Source organism: Musca domestica, unplaced genomic scaffold, assembly GCF_030504385.1.
Source record: "Musca domestica strain aabys unplaced genomic scaffold, Musca_domestica.polishedcontigs.V.1.1 8, whole genome shotgun sequence".
Lineage (NCBI taxonomy): Eukaryota > Metazoa > Arthropoda > Insecta > Diptera > Muscidae > Musca > Musca domestica.
Genome location: NW_026712409.1, coordinates 23,191,450 through 23,213,293, shown reverse-complemented (window position 1 = coordinate 23,213,293; position 21,844 = coordinate 23,191,450). Strand labels below are relative to the sequence as shown.

The window sequence follows — 21,844 nt, the reverse complement described above, 5'->3', positions numbered from 1 at the left end:
TGCTGAGTGCGATGATGCTGAGTCCTTTTGGAATGTCCAAGGTCTGCGGACAAAATGTTTGCGTGTCCAAGGCTTTAATACACCCTTCATAATATTTTCGCGATAATATTCGGCATTTATTCTGAAGTCACGGTCGATTTATACAAGCGGAGAGCAACCATCGGCTGTTATGGCGGCCCACAGCATCACCATGGCCGGCGCTTGAGTTCTGTTCTGGTGGCCAACCGAAGGTGCACATTTTTATCTGACCTCTTTAAAAAGTAAGCACGATCAGTTTGTTTGTTTACAAACTGCTGGACAACTTATGTTTTCTCAATGGAAAAAAACCAAATTCGGCAGTTCAACACTTTCGGCCAAGCGAAGCAACTCTTTAGCTCTTTTGAGTCTATTTTCATTCTGCTGCGGCATAAGTTCTTGCGCTTTTTGGAATTTCAATGGCTTTACCCCGAGCTCATTTTTCAGAATTTGTCGAATGGAATATTGCGATATGTTCAGCTCACGAGCCATTTTTCGGCCACTGCGACGCGGGGTTTCGATCAAGTCGCTTCTTTACTTTTTGAACCATTTCTTCTGATGTTGCTGTTTTCTTCCTTTTACTTCCTTGACGTCGGGCTGCGATGGAGACAAAAAAGTTTTATTCGCACTTAAATGCTGGAGTGCTCTACCGGTAGCCACTTGTGATTTTCCAGCCAAATATAGAGAAATCCCACATAATCTGTCACTGGAATAATTTTAACAGCTGTCGAACGAGTGGCTTAGAAATGACAGCAGTCTGAATTTGGTTGCAGTTTTTTCATCTCACACTGTATTCGGTATTTTGATGATTTTAGCCACATTTTTCGCCGAAATTGTTTCAAATTTCGTATTTAAAGATCTTAATGGGTACTCCAACAGCGTATGCCAAAAAATTATTTATGCAGGTCCAACGTCTTTGTATAGCCCCCGTATAAAGCTCCTCAGTTAAATGATATTCTTCGAAATTTGTTGAAATTTTTCAATTTTTCAAATTCGGCCCAACCGAACATAGCTGCTTTTTACTTGTTTATATAGATATTTGATGTGTTCTAGGTTCATTTTTTCCAACTTGATCAAAGATAGGGCAAATGGAATGCAAAACTTTGCGTTGCGATTATGAAGTAGTTACGAAACGCGCGCGTGCCTGTGGAATTTTTTTGATAATTTTTGATTAGGACTATGCCACCATGAAGTGATGATAAATCACAAGTGCGTTATCGAAGTAGAGGCACAATAATTAGGCCAAATTCTAAAACGTGTTCCCCAATTTGATAATATCAGGAACAGTATCGCAAGCCATAGTAGAGAAGACGTTTTTTTGCGCATTTTATATTGGTATCAGAAATGAATGGCAATAGCTCAGATAATTGTTGAAAAAATATTTAAAATATTCAGTTTTCTGCAAAAAAAAAAATAGTCCTTCAAAAATATAATTTAAAAATCTATGTCTATAATTCGAAAAGTCCTAGAAAATTTTGAAAACAAGTTAAAAATTATCAGTCGGTTTTGCCGACAGATGTATTCCCTCAGCCAATGTTCGCTCATTTAAATATATTTTGACTTCTGTTATGATAATTGAAATGCTCTATGAAATAGGTTCCGAAGGAATGGGTCAATATTGTGCATTTCGTATCGGACCTAAATATATATGATATAAATATTGCGGCGAGCCAGTATAGACTATATCGACTACTTTCTTCAATTTATATGTTTTTCGTAATCTTGAACCCTATGTGGGAGAGGTACCAGAAGAAATGGTCCGATCTCTAACATCTTTATAAACTATCTTGTGTTGGTGGAAATATTGAGATGTACCAAGTCTGAATGGACTCGGATGTTTATTTCGCGTTTTATGAGCTTCATGAATATTCAAAATGTTGATCCTTTGCGGTGGAGGTACCCGAAGGAGGGGACCGATATATCCCATCTTCACAGCAGATCTTGTGTTAATTGAATTAATGAGATGTGTGAAATATGAAGAGAACCCGATGCTTATTTCGGATTTTATGATAGTTTTGGATATTCAAAACTTTGACCCTTTATGTGGGAGGTACCAGAAGAAATGGTCCGATCTCTACCATCTTTATATCAGATCTTGTGTAGATGGAAATATTGAAACGTGTCAAGTCTGAATGGAATCGGTTTGTTAATTTCGCGTTTTATGAGCTCCATGAATATTCAAAATTTTGACCCTTTGTGGCGAACGGACCGATATATTCCATCTTCATACCAAACCTTGGGTTTATAAAAATATTGTGATGTATGTAATTTGAAGACAATTGGACACTTACATCACATTTTAGAAGAATTATAATTATTCGAAATTTTGACCCTTTGTGGGGGAGGTACTTGATAGAGCGGAACGATGTTGTCCATTTTCGCACCTGAACTAGCACTAATGCAAATATTAGGATTTGCAAAGTTGGAGCCAAATCAAATTATCCTTTTGAAAATATTGACATTTTGTATGAGAGGTACCAGAAGGAGTGTACCGTTATTGTCCATCTCCGGATTCGATCTAAGATTGACAATAATATTACGATGTACCAAGTTTGGATCAAATCGGATACTTCCTTCGAGAGCTATGGTGCGCACCAGCCAGGCAGACGGACGGACATTGCTAGATCGACTCCAAATGTCCTGAAACGGATTTGGTCCAAAGAGACCTAGGGTCTAAAACCGTCATTTCGATGAGACACGTTTTGGCCGTTTCAAATGATATATACCCTCTCTAGCCATATGGCTGAGGGTAACAAAAATACATGTTAAAATTTCTTTAAAGAATACATTTAAAAAAACCCACGATTATAGCTCAGATCATCCTTAACAAAAACATTAAGAATACTCGTTTATGGCTCTAAAAGTGTCCAATATTCTTTGAAATAAATCTTAATTCCATTATCTTCAACAGCGTTATCTCCCTCCTCTTCTATCATACCCCCATTGCGTTGTTCTGATTTCCGTTTGTAACAAATCAAAAATCTACATATGTAAATGCAATGCAATTGCAGCTGAGAATTGCCGATAATCGCCGTCGGTGGTGCTGGTTGATTTCAAAACTTTCTAGGTCAATTGTTAATTGTGATGAGATTTTTTGCACAGTCCTCATTTTTTTTTTGGGTGTTGAAATATTCGGTTGAAGCGTTGAAAAAGAAAACAATTCTTTTTGTATTCTACTTTCGATTTCGTTCGTCCATTTATTGAGTTCAAAGCCAATTAATGCCAACAGTGGTCGTTTAGCCAAGGGTCTCGTGAATTGTCCAAGAAACTGCTGCCGACAGATATTTTCAGAGATGCGCGTGTGACCTATTTTTGGAAATTGCAGTTCAGATGATATGTTGAAATAAATTGCAGATGGGACAATATTTGGATGTCTTCAGTGGGACGGACTAATGATAATATTTTCTCATAATAGCGGTGGGAATTGGGTTGGGGGGAAAATAGGAATGTATATTATCATTATTGATAAGTGATGTCCCTATTTTTATAGACGAAAATATGCAGCCTGCATAGGAATGTTGATACAAAAAGTTGGGAATCTTTTCTTAAATATATCTTCAAGGGCGCAATTTTTAAATGCTTTACAAACTTATAATCAGATTATTCATAGCTTTTTGTAATTAAAAACCAAACGAAGGTTGAACCTCACAATATGTCCAACACATTTGCAGATTGGCGCCCAATAGATTTTGAGTTAGTTCAATTGAACTTTTAACTATTTGCCAAAATATCTAATTTTTTTAATACCGTATACTACATCAGAACATATGCAGGGTGGAGACCCTGGGCCCGGACCTCTTCCAAGGTTGCTTGTTTTCTGCATTTTTATACCCTCCACCATACTATGGAGGGTATATTAACTTTGTCATTCCGTTTGTAACTTCTCGAAATACTCATGTCAGACCCAACAAAGTATATATATTCTTGATCAGCGTAAAATTCTAAGTCGATTTAGCGATGTCCGTCTGTCTGTCCGTCTGTCTGTTGTAATCCCGCTATCTTTCGAATGAATTGAGATAGATGGCTAAAATGTTGCACACATGTTTATTTTTCCAGTAGGCAGATTAAGTTCGTAAATGGGCCATGTAGGTCCATGTTTTCATATAGCCCCCATATAACGGTACCTCCCTATATTCGTTATTTTGATGATTTTAACGATATTATTCACGGGAATTGTTTCAAATTTGGTATTTAAAGTTCATTATAGGAACTACAGTCTGTGACAGAAAATTTTCTGTGTGGGTCCAGGTCTTCGTATAGGCCCCATATATCAGTACCTCCCTATATTCGGTATTTTCATGACATTATTCACCGGAATTGTTTGAAAATTGGTATTTGAAGTTCGTAATGAATACTACAGTCTAAGATAGAAAATTGTCTGTGCAAGTCCATTTCTTCGTATAGCCCCCATATAACGGTACCTCCTGATATTCGGTATTTTGGTGATTTTAACGACATTATTCACGGGAATTGTTTCAAATTTGGTACTTGAAGCTCAAAATGGATACTACACCCTAAGACAGAAAATTGTCTGTGCAGGTCTACGTCTTCGTATAGCCCCCCTATAACGGTACCTCCCTATATTCGGTATTTTGATGATTTTAGCGACATTATTCACCGGAATTGTTTGAAAATTGGTATTTGAAGTTCGTAATGAATACTACAGTCTGTGACAGAAAATTGTCTGTGCGGGTCCAGGTCTTCGTATAGGCCTCATATATCAGTACCTCCCCATATTCGGTATTTTGACGATTTTAGGTACAATACCCACCGAAATTGTTTGAAATGTGGTATTTGAAGTTCGTAATGGATGCTACAGCCTGTGACAGAAAACTGTCTATGCTGGTCCAGGTCTTCGCACAGCTCCAATTTAACGGCACCTCCTTATATACGATATTTTGATGATTTTAGCTACATTATTTACCGTTTATTTCAAGTTTCCAATTTGAATATGGTAATGGCTTATGACAAACAATGCCTATGTATGTCCACGTCGTATAGACCCCAATATGACGGCTATATTCGGTATTTTTAAAATTTTAACAGAATTTTTTAAGGATTTTATTTTTTAAAAATTTCCAAATTCGTTGCAAATGGTGGAGGGTATTAAAAGTTCGGCCCGGCCGAACTTTGTGCTTTTTAACTTGTTTTTTTTACACGGTAAAGTTTAAAGTATTCAAAATATATTGCTCTGCTCTGTTCCAGTACTCCAGCCACATATTACTTGATCGTGGCGCCCAATTAGCCCTGACGGACTTGTTGCTTTGTCGAAGTTAGAAGCTTTGGCTCGTCCGATAGCTTATGATCGACTGACAATTGACAATTCTATTACATTTCTACTGGCGCTCAATTGCCATTTCTACTTCAAGAGAGTCTGAGGCATTCCATCAAGGACTGCTGGTTTGAATTGATTCAAATTACATTCCTGCTGCTACCTGGCTCATTAGCTGATCTATGATAATAAAATCCGTAGATTTGGCAATGTGTCTATGATTGATTCTTAGGAAAATAAGGTGATATATACAGGGTGAGATGAAAAAACTGCAACCAACTTTAGACTGCTGTCATATGTAAGCCACTCGTCCGACAATTGTTAAAATTATTCCAGTGACAGTTTATTATATTGTTTACAAGCATACAAAAGCATTTTGGCGAGAATTTTCCAGAAAAAAAAACTTATTCGTGATGGAATTCTTTGTATTTGGCTGGAATATTACAAGTGGCTATAGTTAGAGCTCTCCTGCATTTAAATGTGAATAAATCTCTTGGTGTCTCGTACCATCATTCGTTACCGTGATACTGCTAGCATAGCCCGACGTCAAGGAAGTGGACGGAAGAAAACAGCAACATCAGCAGAAATGGTTCGAAAAGTAAAGAAGCGACTTGATCAAAACCTGCGTCGCAGTCGCAAAAATGGCTCGTGAGCTGAAAATATCGCAATGTTCCATTCGGCAAATATTGAAAAATGAGCTCGGGGTAAAGCCATTGAAGTTTCAAAATGTGGAAGAACTTACACCGCAACAGAAAGAAAATAGACTCAAAAGAGCTAAAGAGTTGCTTCGCTTGGCCAAAAGTGTTGAACTGCCGAATTTGGCTTTCACCGATGAGAAAACATTCGTTGTCCAGCAGCTTGTAAACAAACAAAATGATGGCATCAGAATAAATGCCGAATATTATAGCGAAAATATTCTGGAGGGTGTATTAAAGCTTTGGGCACGTAAACAATTTTGGCCGCAGACCTTGGACATTCCAACAGGACTCAGCATCATCGCACTCAGCACGCGCCACCAATGAATGGTTACAAATGAGGTTCCTCGCTTCATCTCCAGCCCACCATGGCCACCAAAATCTCCGAATACCAATCCGTTGGACTATTGTGTCTGGAGTATTTTGGAAAGAAAGGTTGGCATTCAAAAAATACCAAGCAAGCGCTTCGCTGGGAATGGGCCAAAATATCGCAGAGCAACATTCGGGGCAGCGTCTGACGGTTTCGTTGGCCGTTTGAAGGCCATAATTCGTGCCAAAGGTGACCAATTCGAACAAATCTAAACTTATTCTAAAATTTGATGCTATTTCCGATATTTTTTGCTTTCATTTAATAAAATTGAAGAAAATTGTAAAAATTATGGCGTTTGACTTTGTTGCATCTTTTTAATCTCACCCTGTAATATAGTCGATTAGGAATCGATGATGGGCTCCCTGGCCCGTCAGTGATAGACTACTACTCCCTCCTGATGTACTACACTGGCGCCTAAATGACATTTCTACTACAAGACATTTTGTTGCTGTTCCTCGAGGATGGACTCCCTGGCCCGTCCTGATGTACTACTTGTTTTGTCTATGATAGAATCCCCGGCTCTGCAGCTCGCTTAATGATCGGCGCCCAATTAACATTTCTACTGGCGCCTAAATGACATTTATACTACCAGATATTTTGTCGCTATTTGTCAGAGGATCCATTGTTTCACTAATTTCATCCAGTGCTGCCGGATTGACTTGATTGAAGTTATATTTCCCACTGCCAGATGGCTCGCAAGCGGATTTATGTTAATCGTATCCGCAGATCGGCAGCTTGATTAAGATAAATTCCATGGAAAGTCAGCCAGGACACCCTTGCCATTGATAGACTACCTGGCTCGCCCCTGATGGAGAAGCCCTGGCTCGTCAACTTGCTTAAGGTCGCTTAACAACTGACATTTCTACTACGAGAGATTTGTTAGCTACTTCTTAGAAAATATGTTATTGTTGTTTCCATCCAAGATTGAATTGGTTGAAATAACGTTCCCTCTGCTAACTGGGAGATCTATAATAGATTACCTGGAACGCCATATGGTCTATAATATACTTCCTGTACCCCTAGTCCGTCTATAATAGGAGTCGATGTTAGACTCCCTGCCCCGCTGCTGGTAGACAACCTGGTTTACCCTGATGCCTTACTTGGCTTGTTTATGATAGAAGCCCTGGCTGGTCAGCTCGTTTATGATGGACTCCTAATTGACATTTCCACATACATTTCTAATGGCGCCCAATTGGGATTTCTACTACATGAGATGTGATAGACTTCCTAGGTAAGGCTCTTTCTAATCCGAAGAGGCCATATAAAAGTCGACCAAGGCGATCGGCCGAGAATATCGCTGCAGTACGAGCCAGTGTTGAGAGGTCCCCAAGAACATATCAAAAACGCCGTTCTCAGCAATTGGGCATGGCTCGGTCCAATTTACAACGGATTATTCGCATTGATTTGCATTTGTTCCCGTACAAAATTCAATTGACGCGGACAAGCCTCGTCGATTGGAATGGGCCCAAAGAGTCATGGGTCCGTCGAATATGGGCAACTGCTAGACTTAATTGTTACCCAAATCAATCGAATAATGAGCCAAGTCCAAATGATATGACAAAAAAAAAAAGGAATGGTCCGATCTGTGTCATCTTTACAGATTATTTTGTATTGATGGAAATGTGCCAAATCTGAATGGAATTGGATGTTAATTTCGCCTTTTGGAGGAGGTATCAGAAGCAGTGGGCCAATATATCCCGTATTCACGGCAGATCTAGTGTTAGTAGAAATAATGGGACGTGTGAAATATGAAGATTGCCTGGTTCCTAAGCTCATCTTAAGCTCCTGGTTCCTAAGCTCTTCCTCGTCTATAACGATTGTCCTACCATTCCCGCCAAGCTATAATAACTAAAGGGCTCGTACTCAAAATAAGGACTGCTAGACTTAATTGTTACCCAAATCAATCGAATAATGAGCCAAGTCCAACTGATATGACAAAAAATATCCATTTTTTCCAATGGCGCCCAATAAAAACAAATAATTTATCAAATAGCATTGCTTTCATTACTAAACAGATTTGCACGGCGACTGCCTGTGACATGATTAAATCCATTGTTGGTATTTGACTTCTCTGACACACATCCATCCACAGACGAAGACACACGATCTCTTAGTTGTTTTCACACACACCAGAGATTCATCCTTGTCGAAAAATGTACTTTGCCGCAACAATCATCATCAACACCACTACAACCATCAACATTTCTCTAGACTTCGTCTGCAGCGAGTGGTGAGTGCTGAATATTATCTTTCCTGCCTCGTGGCACCGATCGTTTGCTGGTGGTTATCTGCGATGTTCGTTGGATAAAAATTGTTATAAAAATCACAGCTTCTTTAAAGGAAAATTCAGTTATTTTGTAACTTTTGTTGTTGCTAGAAGTGATTGGTTTTCTTTTAAATCGGAAAAAAGTAAAGTGAATATTTTCAATTAAATCGCAGACACGTTTTATCGACCACATTTCTTGTTGTTTGTTAATCGTTCATTGATCATTAATTTCTTTATTGAAAATGTTTTTGTTGTATTGTTGTGTGTTTGTTGTACTCACCGTTACATTGAACATCATTGTGAATTATTTGAAAAAGGCATTTGAATCAGGTTATTTAACAATGCATTTAAAATAAGATAATATTATATCGAAATTATCATACTAATATTTAAGATTTATTGTAAATACCTTAATTTGAATATTTTTTAAAAAACCACATTAAAAAAAAAAAACACTGGACCACAGCAGAAATGTTGTCCATAATTTATGTATTAAATACATACACAGTAAAACTGAAATTTAAAAAAATTTCATTTCATATTTCCATAGAAAAACGTTGGGCGCCAACAGAATTGATTTGGTCAATAACCATTACATTACTGTTGGCGCTTTATGGGAGAGGTTCCGAAGCAGTTGGCCAATATTGACCAATTTGGATCTGACATAAGACTGATATAAATATTACAACGTGAAAGATTTGGACTATACCGACTACTTCCTACACTTTATATTAGATATGTGAAAATTTTTGGAAATATGCATGAGATACCGGATATAGCGGACCGAAGTATTCTATTTTCATACCTCATTTAGCACAGACAAAAATATTGGCATGTGCAAAATTTGAAGGAAATCGAACATTTATATAAAATTTTGTGCGAAATCATAAATTCCGATAAATTACATATTCATTAAGAAATAGTTTTATACCCTCCACCATAATATGGAGGGTATATTAAGTTTGTCCTTCCGTTTGTAAAACATCAAAATATACATTTTAGACCCCACAACGTATATACATATTCTTGATCAGCGTACAATTCTATGTGGATTTTGCGATGACCGTCCATTTGTGGAAATCACCCTAGCTTCCGAAAGAAATGAAGTAGGATGATAAAGATTTACTCAAATGTATATTATGTCCGCAGGACTTTTGGTATTGAAAATGGGTCATGTAGGCCCACGTTTTGGTATAGCCCCCTTATAATTGTACCTACGTATTTTCGGTACTTAGATGATTTTAGCGACATTTGTCATCGGAATTGTTTCAAATTTGGTATTTGACAGATAATTCCTATGACAGAAAATTCTCTTTGCAGGTCCACTTCTTCGTACAGTCCGCATATAGCGGTACCTCCCCATAATCGGTATTTTGGTGATTTTACCGACATTTTTTACCGGAATTGTTTCAAATTTGGTATTTGAAGTTCGTAATAAATAGACCCTAATATAACGGCTACATTCGGTATTTTTAAGATTTTAACAGGATTTTTTGGATTTTTTGAAAATTGCCAAATTCGTTCAAAATTTTGGAGGACATTCAAAGTTCGACTCGGCCGAACTTACAACTTTTTGTTTATGGAAATGTGCCAAATCTGAATGAAATCGGATGTTAATTTCGCCTTTTGTTGGAGGTATCACAAGCAGTGGGCCAATTTATCCCATATTCACAGCAGATCTAGTGTTAGTAGAAATAATGGGACGTGTGAGATATGAAGAGAACCGGATGCTTATTTCTGACCGTTTCGGTTATTCAGAACTTTAACCCTTTCTGGGGGAGGTACCAGAAGGAATGGTCCGATATATTGGATCTTCGCACCAGACCTTGCGTAAACAAAAATATTGTGATGTGTGTACTTTGAAGAGAACCGGATGCTTATTTCGCATATTATGATCGTTTTGGTTATTCAAAACATTAACACTTTGTGGGGGAGGTACTAGAAGTATTGATCCGATCTCTACCATCTTTATAAATGATATTGTACTCATGGACATATTGAGATGGACCAAGTCTGAATGAAATCGGATGAATTTCGCGTTTTATGAGATTCTTGAATATTAAAATTTTGGCCCTTTGTGCGGGAGATACCAGAAGGTGTGGATCGATATTGCCCAATATTACGATGTACCAAGTTTGGATCAAATCGGATACTCCCTTCGAGAGTTATTGTGTGCACCACCCAGCCCGACAGACAGACTCCAAATGTGGGAAGAGACCTAGGGTCTAAAACCGATATGACAATGAGGCACGTTTTGGCCGTATCAAATGATATATACCCTCTATAGCCATATTGCTGAGGGTATAACAATGAAATATAAACAAATAAAAAAGCAGAAAGAACACCTTGTGTGGACTTTCGGACAATTGCATTGAAAACTGTGACTAAAATCATGAAAATACCGAATTTCGGGAGGTACCGTTATAGGGGGATATACGATATCGTGGACCTATATAGACAATTGTTTTACAGGAAGTAAAGTATTCAGAAGGAACTCTTTGGGCCACATGATATCGTGGACCGATATAGCCCATCGTCGGAAGAGACCTGCCTGCACTCAAAAGACTGATATGTGAAAAATTGTAGCCTGCTATCTTAATTCGTTTTGACTGTAGCTTGATTACAACAGACGGGCAGCGCTAAATCGTCCTAGATTTTTACGCCGATCAAGAATATATGTACTTTGTTAGGTCTAAATTATTATTTAGATGAGTTACAAACGGAATGATGAACTTAATATTCGCTCCATACTATGTATGGTGGAGGGTATAAAAAATAATGTTTTAGTAAAAAAAAGTGCTGACCATACAAAATAATCACCACAATATCACGCAGATATAACATTCCATTAAAAACCAGACGGAATCGGGTCAACTACCTATTAACGTTGTATGTGAAATACATGGTATTTACACTAAGTGCAATCGATTAAAGTTTAATTTAGTAATAGTTTTCCAATAGAACAGTGTTGGCTTGTTTGTTCGGGATACCATAGTATTTTGTTGTTGCAAAATGGTCAGGCTTGATTCCTTTATTGTTGTTTTTATAAATCATCGTTCTCCACTAATAAACAAACGTTGTTTTTAGAAAAAACAACAATGAAGGGATAAAGCCTGACCGTTTTGCAACAACAAATTTATTTTCCAATTTTAAAATTAAAATTAACGTGCAATATGAAATTAAAAAACGAACAATTATCCTTTCATTCACAATCGGTCATTATTGAAGTCAAATTGTTCGCGTTGTTTTCTCATTGCGGTTAACGAACATTGTATGCAATATAATTTTGTTGTTGATATCGAATTGTTGCAACAAATTAATGTGGTATTCAATATCTTGTCAGGAATTAAAAAAAAAAAAAAAAACAAAAACAAAACGGAATGGAACGTTGACAGTTAGACTCGTGCAAAACAGCCACAAGGTAAACAAATAAATAATTAAACTTGAGGGAAATGAGTGATCGACTACTGTGTGATGGCATATATGTGTTATTTGAAAAACAAAAACAAAAAACAAGATTAAATCTGTCATTCAATTGACATAGAAATGACTTTTTTATACCCTCAGCCATATGGCTACAGAGGGTATATATCATTTGATACGGCCAAAACGTGCCTAGTCGAAATAACGGTTTTAGACCCTAGGTCTCTTTGGACCAAATCCGTTTCAGAACATTTCGAGTCGATCTAGCGATGTCCGTCCGTCCGTCCGTCCGTCTGTCTGTCTGTCTGTCTGTCTGGCTGGTGCGCACGATAACTCTCGAAGGGAGTATCCAATTTGGTCCAAACTTGGTACATCGTAATATTTTTGTCAAACTTAGATCGAGTTCGGAGATGGACAATATCGGTCCACTCCTTCTGGTACCTCCCCCACAAAAGTTCGAAATTTTCAAAAAATTTAATTTTTGCACAGAAAGAGAAATTATAGTCCGATTTTGCTCCAACTTTGCAAATCTTAATATTTGCGTCAGTGTGAGGTCGGGTGTGAAAATGGAAAATATCGGCCCACTCCATCAAGTACCTCCCCCACAAATGGTAAAAATTTTGAATAATTACAACTCTCATAAAATGTGATGTAAGTGTCCGATTGTCTTAAAATTTTACACATCCCAATATTTATATTAACCCAAGGTCTGGTGTTAAGATGGAATATATCGGTCCACTCCTTCTGGTACCTCCCCCACAAAAGGTCGAAATTTTCAAAAAAAAAAAAAAAATATTTTTTTTTGCACAGAAAGAGAAAGAATAATTCGATTATTCTGCTACTTTGTAAATCCTAATATTTGCATCATTGCTAGGTCTGGTGCGAAAATGGAGAATATCGGTCCACTCCTTCTGGTACCTCCCCCACAAAGGGTCAAAACTTTAAATAATCACAACTCTCATAAAATGTGATGTAAGAGTCTGATTATCTTGAAATTTCACACATCCCAATATTTATATTAACCCAAGATCTGATGTTAAGATGGAATATATCGGTCCACTCCTTCTGGTACCTCCCCCACAAAAGGTAGAAATTTGCAAAAAATATATTTTTTGCACAAAAAGAGAAAGGATACTCCGATTTTGCTCTCACTTTGCAAATCCTAATATTTGCATCAGTTCTACGTTAGGTGTAAAAATGGACAATATCGGTTCACTCCTTCAAGTACCTCGCCCACAAATGGTCAAAATTTTGAATAATTACAACTCTCATAAAATGTGATGTATGAGTCCGATTGTCTTCGAATGGCGCACATCCCAATATTTATATTAACCCAAGCTCTGGTGTTAAGATGAAGTATATCGGTCCACATCTTATGGTACCTCCCCCACAAATGGTCGAAAACTTGAGATATATATTTTCTGCACAGAAAGCAATAATCTAATTCTGAAAAACATAACGCTCAAAGAAAGCGAAATAAGGATTCAACTCTTTTCAAATTTCACACATACAAATTATTTTTGCTAACACCAGATCTGTTTTGAAGATGATCCTATATATCTGCGAACACCTTCTTGTACCTCACCCACAAAGAGACACATTTTTCAATATTTTTATCTGTCATAAATTGCGAAACAACTCAGTGATTCTTTACAATTGCTATATCCATCTGCTATAATAATATTTATATCATATTTATGTAGGTCCGATACGAAATTGACAATATTGACCCATTCTTTAAAAACCCACTCCATAGAGGGTGAAGAGGCCTGAGGGTATACATCTGTCGGCAAAGCCGACCGATACTTTTTTACTTGTTATTTACGGGATTAGGATATATTTACAACCAATAAATTTTTGTAAACCATTTTATTATAATTGACGTCAAATAATTCACGGATTTTCGTAATATGGGTAACTTAGCCGTTCGTGTATAGGTAGATTTGGAGTTGGGCTAAATAGTTCACTGAACAGTTCGATATTATTAATTTCTTTCCACATAAGGAACAGGGTCGTTTATCTAGTTCCTTAGTTCACTTGGTGAATAACAACAAGTAAAAAAGCAGTAAGTTCGGCCGGGCCGAACTTTCAATACCCTCAACCATTTAGAACGAATTTGAAAATTTTCGAAAAAGGTAACATTTGCCAAAAATTCTGTTAACATTTTAAAAATACCGAATATAGCCGTTATATTAGGGCCTGTACGGCATGCACCTACATAGGCATTGTTTGTCACAAGCCACTACCATATTCAAATGCGAAACTTGAAATAAACGGTGAATAATGTGGCCAAAATCATCAAAATACCGTACATAGGGAGGTACCGTTATATAGGAGCTGTACGAAGACCTGGACCTGTATAGACAATTTTTTGTACAGGCTGTAGCTTTCATTACGAACTTCAATTACGACATCTCAAACAATTTCGGTGAGTATTGTACTTAAAATCGTTAAAATACCGAATATAAGGAGGATCTGATATATGATGCCTATACGAAGACCTGGACCTGCACAGGCAATTTTCTGTCACAGACTGTAGTTCCCATTACGAACTCTAAATACGTAATTTGAAACTACTACGGTGAATAATGACGCTAAAATCTTTAAAATACCGAATATTGAGAGGTACCGTTATATGGAGGCTATAGGAAGAAGTGGACTTGCACAGACAATTTTCTGTCTCAGACTGTAGTATCCATTTCGAACTTCAAATGCCAAATGTCAAACAATTCCGGTGAATAATGTCGCTAAAATCAACAAAATACCGAATATCGGGAGGTACCGTTATATGGGGGCTATATGAAAACGTGGACCTACATGGCCCATTTACAAACTTAACCTGCCTACTGGCAAAATAAACACGTGTTCAAAATTTTAGCCTTCTATCTCAATTCGTTCGAAAGATAGCGTGATTACAACAGACAGACGGACATGGCTAAATCGTCTTAGAATTTTACGCTGATCAAGAATATATATACTTTATTGGGTCTAAGATCATTATTTCGATGTGTTATAAACGGAATGACAAAATGAATATACCCTCCATAGTATGGTGGAGGGTATAAAAAAAAATAAAGTTCCGGGGCCGGGCCGAAATTTTAATACCCTACACTATTGGGTAAAGAAAACAATTTTTCATAAAAGTATCTGAATTTTAAACGTGTTCCACTTTAAACTATAAACCAAGAAAAAAAACCATAAAGTGGGTTAGGCCGTTGTATGGGTGTCATACCAAAAAGGGAACCTCCATGGACAATTTTATACTTCTAGGATTGTCACCTACCAAATCTTCTAAAATACCTAATTTGAATCAATTTCGTCGGTTAATGTGACTAGGATTATCAAAATACCGAATATAGGTGGGTATCGTTATATGTGCGTTATAGGAAAACGTGGACCTAAATATTCAATGTTGACACCTGAGCTAGAACCCATTATGAACTACAAATGCCAATTTTTAGACAAATCCGTGGAAAAATGTGCCAAAAATCATAAAAGTCCTGAATATCTTTCGCCACCGGAGCTACGAACTACAAACACCAACTTTTAGACAAATCTATGGAAAAATGTGGCGAAAATCATAAAAATATCGTATATCGGGAAGTTCCGTTATATGGGGGCCATACAAAAAGTTAGACCTATACATACAATGTTCCGCCACCGGAGCTAGAATCATTTATGACTTAAAAATTCCAATTTTTTGACAAATCCGTAAAAAAAAGTGGCAAATATCATCAAAATACCGAGGAATCGGGAGGTACTGTTATATAGCGGCCATAAACAAATGTGGACTGATATATCTCATTTTCAATACAATCCGAGGAACCTCATTTTTTAACTATTCTTGGGTGACGCGTGCTGAGTGCGATGATCTTGAGTCCTGTTGAAGTGTCCAAGGTCTGCGGCCAAAACCCTCCAGAATATTTTTGCAATGATATTCGTCATTAATTCTGATGCCGCGGTCGATATATACGAGCGGAGAGCGACCATCGGCTGTTATGGCGGCCCATACCATCACCATGGCCGGCGCTTGAGTTCTGGTGGCCAACCGAAGGTGCACATTTTTAGCTGACCTCTTTGGCAAGTAAACACGATCATTCGGAGAAAACCAAATTCGGCAGTTCACCACTTTCGGCCAAGCGAAGCAAGTCTTTAGCTCTTTTGCGTCTATTTTCTTTCTGTTGCGGTGTAAATTCTTTCACTTTTTGGAATTTCAATGGCTTTATCAAGAGCTCATTTTTCAACATTTGTCGAATGGAATATTGCGAATATTCACGAGCCATTTTCTGCCACTACGACGCGGGTTTCGATCCAGACGCTTCATTACTTTTCGAACCATTTCTGCTGATGTTGTAATTTTCTTCCGTCCACTTCCTTGACGTCGGACTGCACTACCAGTATTGCGGTAACGAGCGATGGTACGAGACACAAAAGATTTAATCACATTTAAATGCTGAAGTGCTCTAACGATAGTCACTTTTGGTTTTCCAGCCAAATATTGGGAAATCGCACTTGAATTTCATATGGAATAACACTTTTTCTGGAAAATTCTCACCAAGATGCTTTTGTACGCTTGTAAACAATATAATGAGTTGTCACTGGAACATTTTTAACAGTTGTCGGACGTGTGGCTTAGAAATGACAGCAGTCTGAAGTTGGTTGCAGTTTTTTCATCTCACCCTGTATACAATTTGGTAATGAGATATCGACAATAGAAACATGTTAAACTTTTAATTGCACAAGATTACTTTTATTATTCAACAGTTAAACTTATATCTCGTTTGGATACAAGATTTTATCCGAATTAAAACAGATTATCAAGAAACATATTCAACTAGTTTTACAACATAAAAATAGATCTTAACCACCCGATCTATTTTAAAACTGGTGTGGAATCTACATTTTTTGAGTTATCGACAAAAAACGGTAAAATTAAGATGTTTATAATTTCGGTAATTAACGAACATTTTCGGCAAATTAGCAAAATAAAGTTGTCGCAGAGTTCTACCCATGGTAGGAAAATACAGGTAGATGCATCAACGCTTGGGAACATTGATGTGTCAAAAATTTTTAAATGTCTTTTCAAATATAAGTAGATTTTTATTTGTTTTCTTATACGACATCATTCGGAGGTTATTGTAATATGCGATTTTCAACAATTTTTACAAATTTAAATAATTTTTCATTCAACATTTTCAATCCCATAATTGGTTTGACAGCTCATTGTCCCAGCAGCTGTGTCGATGAGTCTACCTATATTCTTCTACCATGTTTCTACCGATAGCAACAGAGTTGCCAACTTAAATTAAATATTTTCATTCATTCAATTTTGCGTTTTAAGATGATTTTACAACTTATCGTAGGCAAAAATCTTTGCATAGAATACATAGCAACTGCAATCCAGTTTCTAATGTCTCCCAGGGAATGGGAATCCCGTTATGGTTCGTGCTTTCAAAAATATAACGATCGTATGAACATGACAAAAGTGATGCCAATCATTTTAACTCATGCATGGTAGAAGAATACAGATAGTCGCTTCGACACAGCTGCTGAGACAGTGAACTGTCAAACCAATTTTGGAATCTTATGCAAACATACTTTATACCCTAACATCCTTGATAAGTTGTCTAAATGTTATTAGCTCTTCACCTCCCTAGAGGGTATACACAATTCGAATCGATTGAATTTAATGCATTTCTATTTATTCGTTTTAATTAAATTGTTATGTTCTCATGCATTTAGCGCCACCAATTTGTATTGTAAATTACATTTAACTATTATTACTAGCTTTCAGTCATTTAACCGTTTCAAGTGGCCAGATAAGATTTCAAACTCTCTTCGGTTAGAATTAACTAATTCGGATTGATGGCTGATAACGACGACAACGATACGAGTTGAAAAAATAAAATAAAAAAAAACAAAACAAAACTGAATATCCCCATTCACAGTGGAGGGAAAAACTGGCGGGAACGCAAGCTATTTAATGCACGTGCGAAATTTATTACAGCAACAACAATAGCATCAAAGCAAGCGTATAACCACAAAACAAATAAATAAAAACAAAAAAAAAAAAAAACCTCACAAGCCCACGAGCCGCATTAAGCCGGGCGCAAATAAAAAACGACAGCAGAGCGATAATGCAAAAACAACAACAAGATAAATTATAACACCAACAACAATATACTACTAATAATAATAATATAAACTATTAAAAGTGCCATTTATTGGTGCATAAATTTAAACTATTAGTTAATAATCATTAGTTATCGGTTGTGTTATTTACGATTATTTAATTTGTTTATTAGTCTCTTAATCGAAAATTGTCGTAAAGCGTGCAGGCGATTATAAGAAAAGCGGCAGAATGGCAACATGTTTATTTTTTTTTTTTTTGATTCGGAAAAGTATTTTCGAAATCTGGAGGACCACAATTTTATAGAGACAAACTGATTGGGAAAGGGAGACTATACGTAGACAAGCCGACGAGCCACAAACAGGCGAGCTGAAGGACCAGTGGCAGGTTTCTACAAGGCCTTCACAGCACGTTTACATCCAAAATCTTAACCCGCTTTATCCCTGATAATTAAACATTCACAAAAATGTGACCATGGAGAACATACCATGGTAGAAGCATACAGGTAGTCGCATGGACACAGCTGCTGGGAGAATGAACAGTCAAAATAATTTTGGAATTGAAAATTTTAAATGAAAAATTATTGAAGTTTGTAAAATTTGTTCAAAAATACATATAATAACAACCTCCTAGTGTCGTCGGATAAGAAAACATATGAAAATATACTTAATTTTGACAAAATATTAAAAAAATTTTGACGTATCAATGTTACCAAGCATTGATCCATCTGCCTGTATTCTTCTACCATGAGAATGTACACTAAATTTATTGTGATTGATCAATTATCAAGGTTAAGCCGGTTAAAGGTGTTGTATCTAAACTCGCTATTAAACGGATTTTCTTTCAATAGAGATCCCTAGAGAAATATTTATCTATCATTAATTTATCTATAATTAAGAAGGTAAAGTCATTTCAAATAAGACTATCCATCTCTGCATTCTTTGCAATTTACCTTGACAAATTTCAATACCTAAAAAACAAGTTCCCATCTCTGATTTCTGAATATACAGGGTGAGATAAAAAAAAAAAATCTGTAACCAACTTCAGACTGCTGGCATTTCTAAGCCACCCGTCGGACAATTGTTAAAATTATTCCAATGACAGCTCATTATATTGTTTACAAGCGTACAAAAGCATTTTGTATACAGCAGAGTTTTCCAGAAAAAAAGTTATTCGTGATTGAATTCAAGCGGGATAGTGTGATTTTTTTATATTTGGCTGGAAAACCACAAGCGGCAATCGTTAGAGCACTCCAGCATTTAAATGCGAATAAATCTTTTGTGTCTTCTACCAACGCTACTGCTACTGGAAGCGTAGACCGACATCAAAGAAGTGGACGGAAGAAAACAGCAACATCAGCAGAAATGGTTCGAAAGGTAAAGAAGCGACTTCATCGAAACCCACGTCGCAGTGGCTCGTGTGCTGAACATATCGCATTCGGCAATGTTTCATTCGGCAAATATTGAAAAATGAGCTCGGTGTAAAGCCATTGAAATTCCAAAAAGTGCAAAAACTTGCACCGCAACAGAAGGAAAATATACTCAAAAGAGGTAAAGAGTTGCTTCGTTCGGCCAAAAGTGGTGAACTGCCGAATTTGGTTTTCTCCGATGAGAAAACATTCGTTGCCCAGCAGTTTGCAAAGAAACAAAATGATCGCGTTTACTTACCAAAGAGGTCAGCTGAAAATGTGCTCCCTCGGTTGGCCACCAGAACAGAACTCAAGCGCCGGCCATGGTGATGGTGTGGGCCGCCATAACAGCCGACGATCACTCTCCGCTGGTATTAATCGAATATTATAGCGAAATGCCGAATATTATAGCGAAAATATTCTGGAGGGTGTATTAAAGCCTTGGGCACGCAAACATTTTGGCCGCAGACCTTAGATATTCCAACAGGACTCAGCACCATCGTACTCAGACACCCAAGAATGGTTACAAAATGAGGTTCTTCGCTTTATTTCCAGCACACAATGGCCACCAAAATCTCCGGATACCAATCCGTTGGACTATTGTGTCTGGAGTATTTTGAAAGGCAAGGTTGGCACTAAAAAATACCAAGAGCAACATTCAGGCATAGAGTGACGGTTTTATTGGCCGTTTAAAGGCCATAATTCGTGCCAAAGGTGACCAATTCAAACAAATCTAAACTTATTCCAAAATTTGGTGCTATTTCCGACATTTTTTGCTTTAATTCAATAAAATTACGAAAAAAAAGAAAAAATTATGTATGGCGTTTGACTTTGTTGCAGTTTATTTTTTTATCTCGCCCTGTATACATACAATGTTCCGCCGCCGGAGCTACAACCCATTTTGACCTACAAATGCCAATTTTTAGACAAATTCGTGGAAAAGTGTGGCAAAATTCATGGAAATACCGTTACATGGGGCTATACAAAAATGTGGATCAATACATACAATTTTCCGCTACCAAAGCTAGAATCCATTACGACCTACAAATACTAACTTTTTTGACAAATGTGACACAAATCATCAAAATACCGAACATCGGGAGGTACTGTTATATGGGGGCTATACAAAAACGTTGACCCATACCGGAGTTAGGACCCAATTATAAATTGCAATTTTTAGACAAATCCGTGGAATAATATGCCAAAAATCATCAAAATACCGAATAAGACCTATACATACCAGTTCTTAGATAAAATGTGGTGAAAATCATCAATGTGCCGAATATCGGGGAATACCATTATATGGCGACTGTACCAAAACGAGGACTGATGTATCTCATTTTCAATACCAACCCTCCTAGATACAATACAAGTTGTTGTGCCAAATTTTGAAACTCTACATCAAACAATGTAGGCTGTATCGTGATTTCAACAGACAGATAGACGGACAGACAGACAGACGGACATCGTTAAATCGACTTAGAATTTTATGCTGATCCTGAATATATACATATACTTTATTAGCTCTGCAATGAATATTTAGAGACGTTACAAAAGTTAATATACCCTCCTTGCCAAGGTGGAGGAAATAATTGTTTATAACTATTTTTTTTTCTTTTTATATCCTCCACTATAGTATGGTCAGTCATTCCGTTTGTAACACCTCGAAAGTTTGTCATTCCGTTTGTAACACCACGAAATACACATTTTAGACCCCAAAAAGTATATATATTCTTGATCAGCATAAAATTCTATGTCGATTTAGCGATGTCCGACCGACTGTCCATCTATCCGTCTGTGGAAATCACTCTAGTTTCCGAACGAATTGAAGTAGATTGATACAATTTTGCTCAAATGTATGTTATGTCTGCAGGACTTTTGGCATTGAAAATGGGCCATTTATGTCGACGTTTTGGTATAGCGCCCATATAACTGTACCTCCCGATATTCGGTATTTTTATGATTTTAGCGACATTTTTCACCGGAATAGTTTCAAATTTTACATTTGAAGTTTGTAATGGATACTCCAGCCTAAGACTGAAAATTGTCTGTGCGGTTCCATGTCTTCGTATAGCATATAGTTCATATACCGGTACCTCCCGATATTCGGTATTTTGATGATTTTAGCGAATTTATTCACCGAATTTATTCCCAAATTAGGTATTTAAAGTTTGCAATGGATACTTTAGCCTAAAACAGAAAATTGTCTGTGCAGATCCACCTCTTCGTAAAGCCCTTATATAACGGTACCTCCCGATATTCGGT

At 37.0% G+C, this 21,844-nt stretch overlaps 1 protein-coding gene across 1 annotated transcript in view; it reads left to right on the top strand.

The window, feature by feature from the left end:
• Positions 1–8,845: 8,845 nt before the first annotated feature.
• Positions 8,846–21,844, top strand: part of LOC101898361 (juvenile hormone esterase) — a 31,034-nt gene continuing 18,035 nt past the window's right edge. Inside the window, exon 1 of the mRNA XM_020036039.2 lies at positions 8,846–8,948. Coding sequence (XP_019891598.1) covers positions 8,861–8,948 — 88 coding nt within the window. The 5' untranslated portion in view covers positions 8,846–8,860. The remainder of the gene's footprint in view (positions 8,949–21,844) is intronic.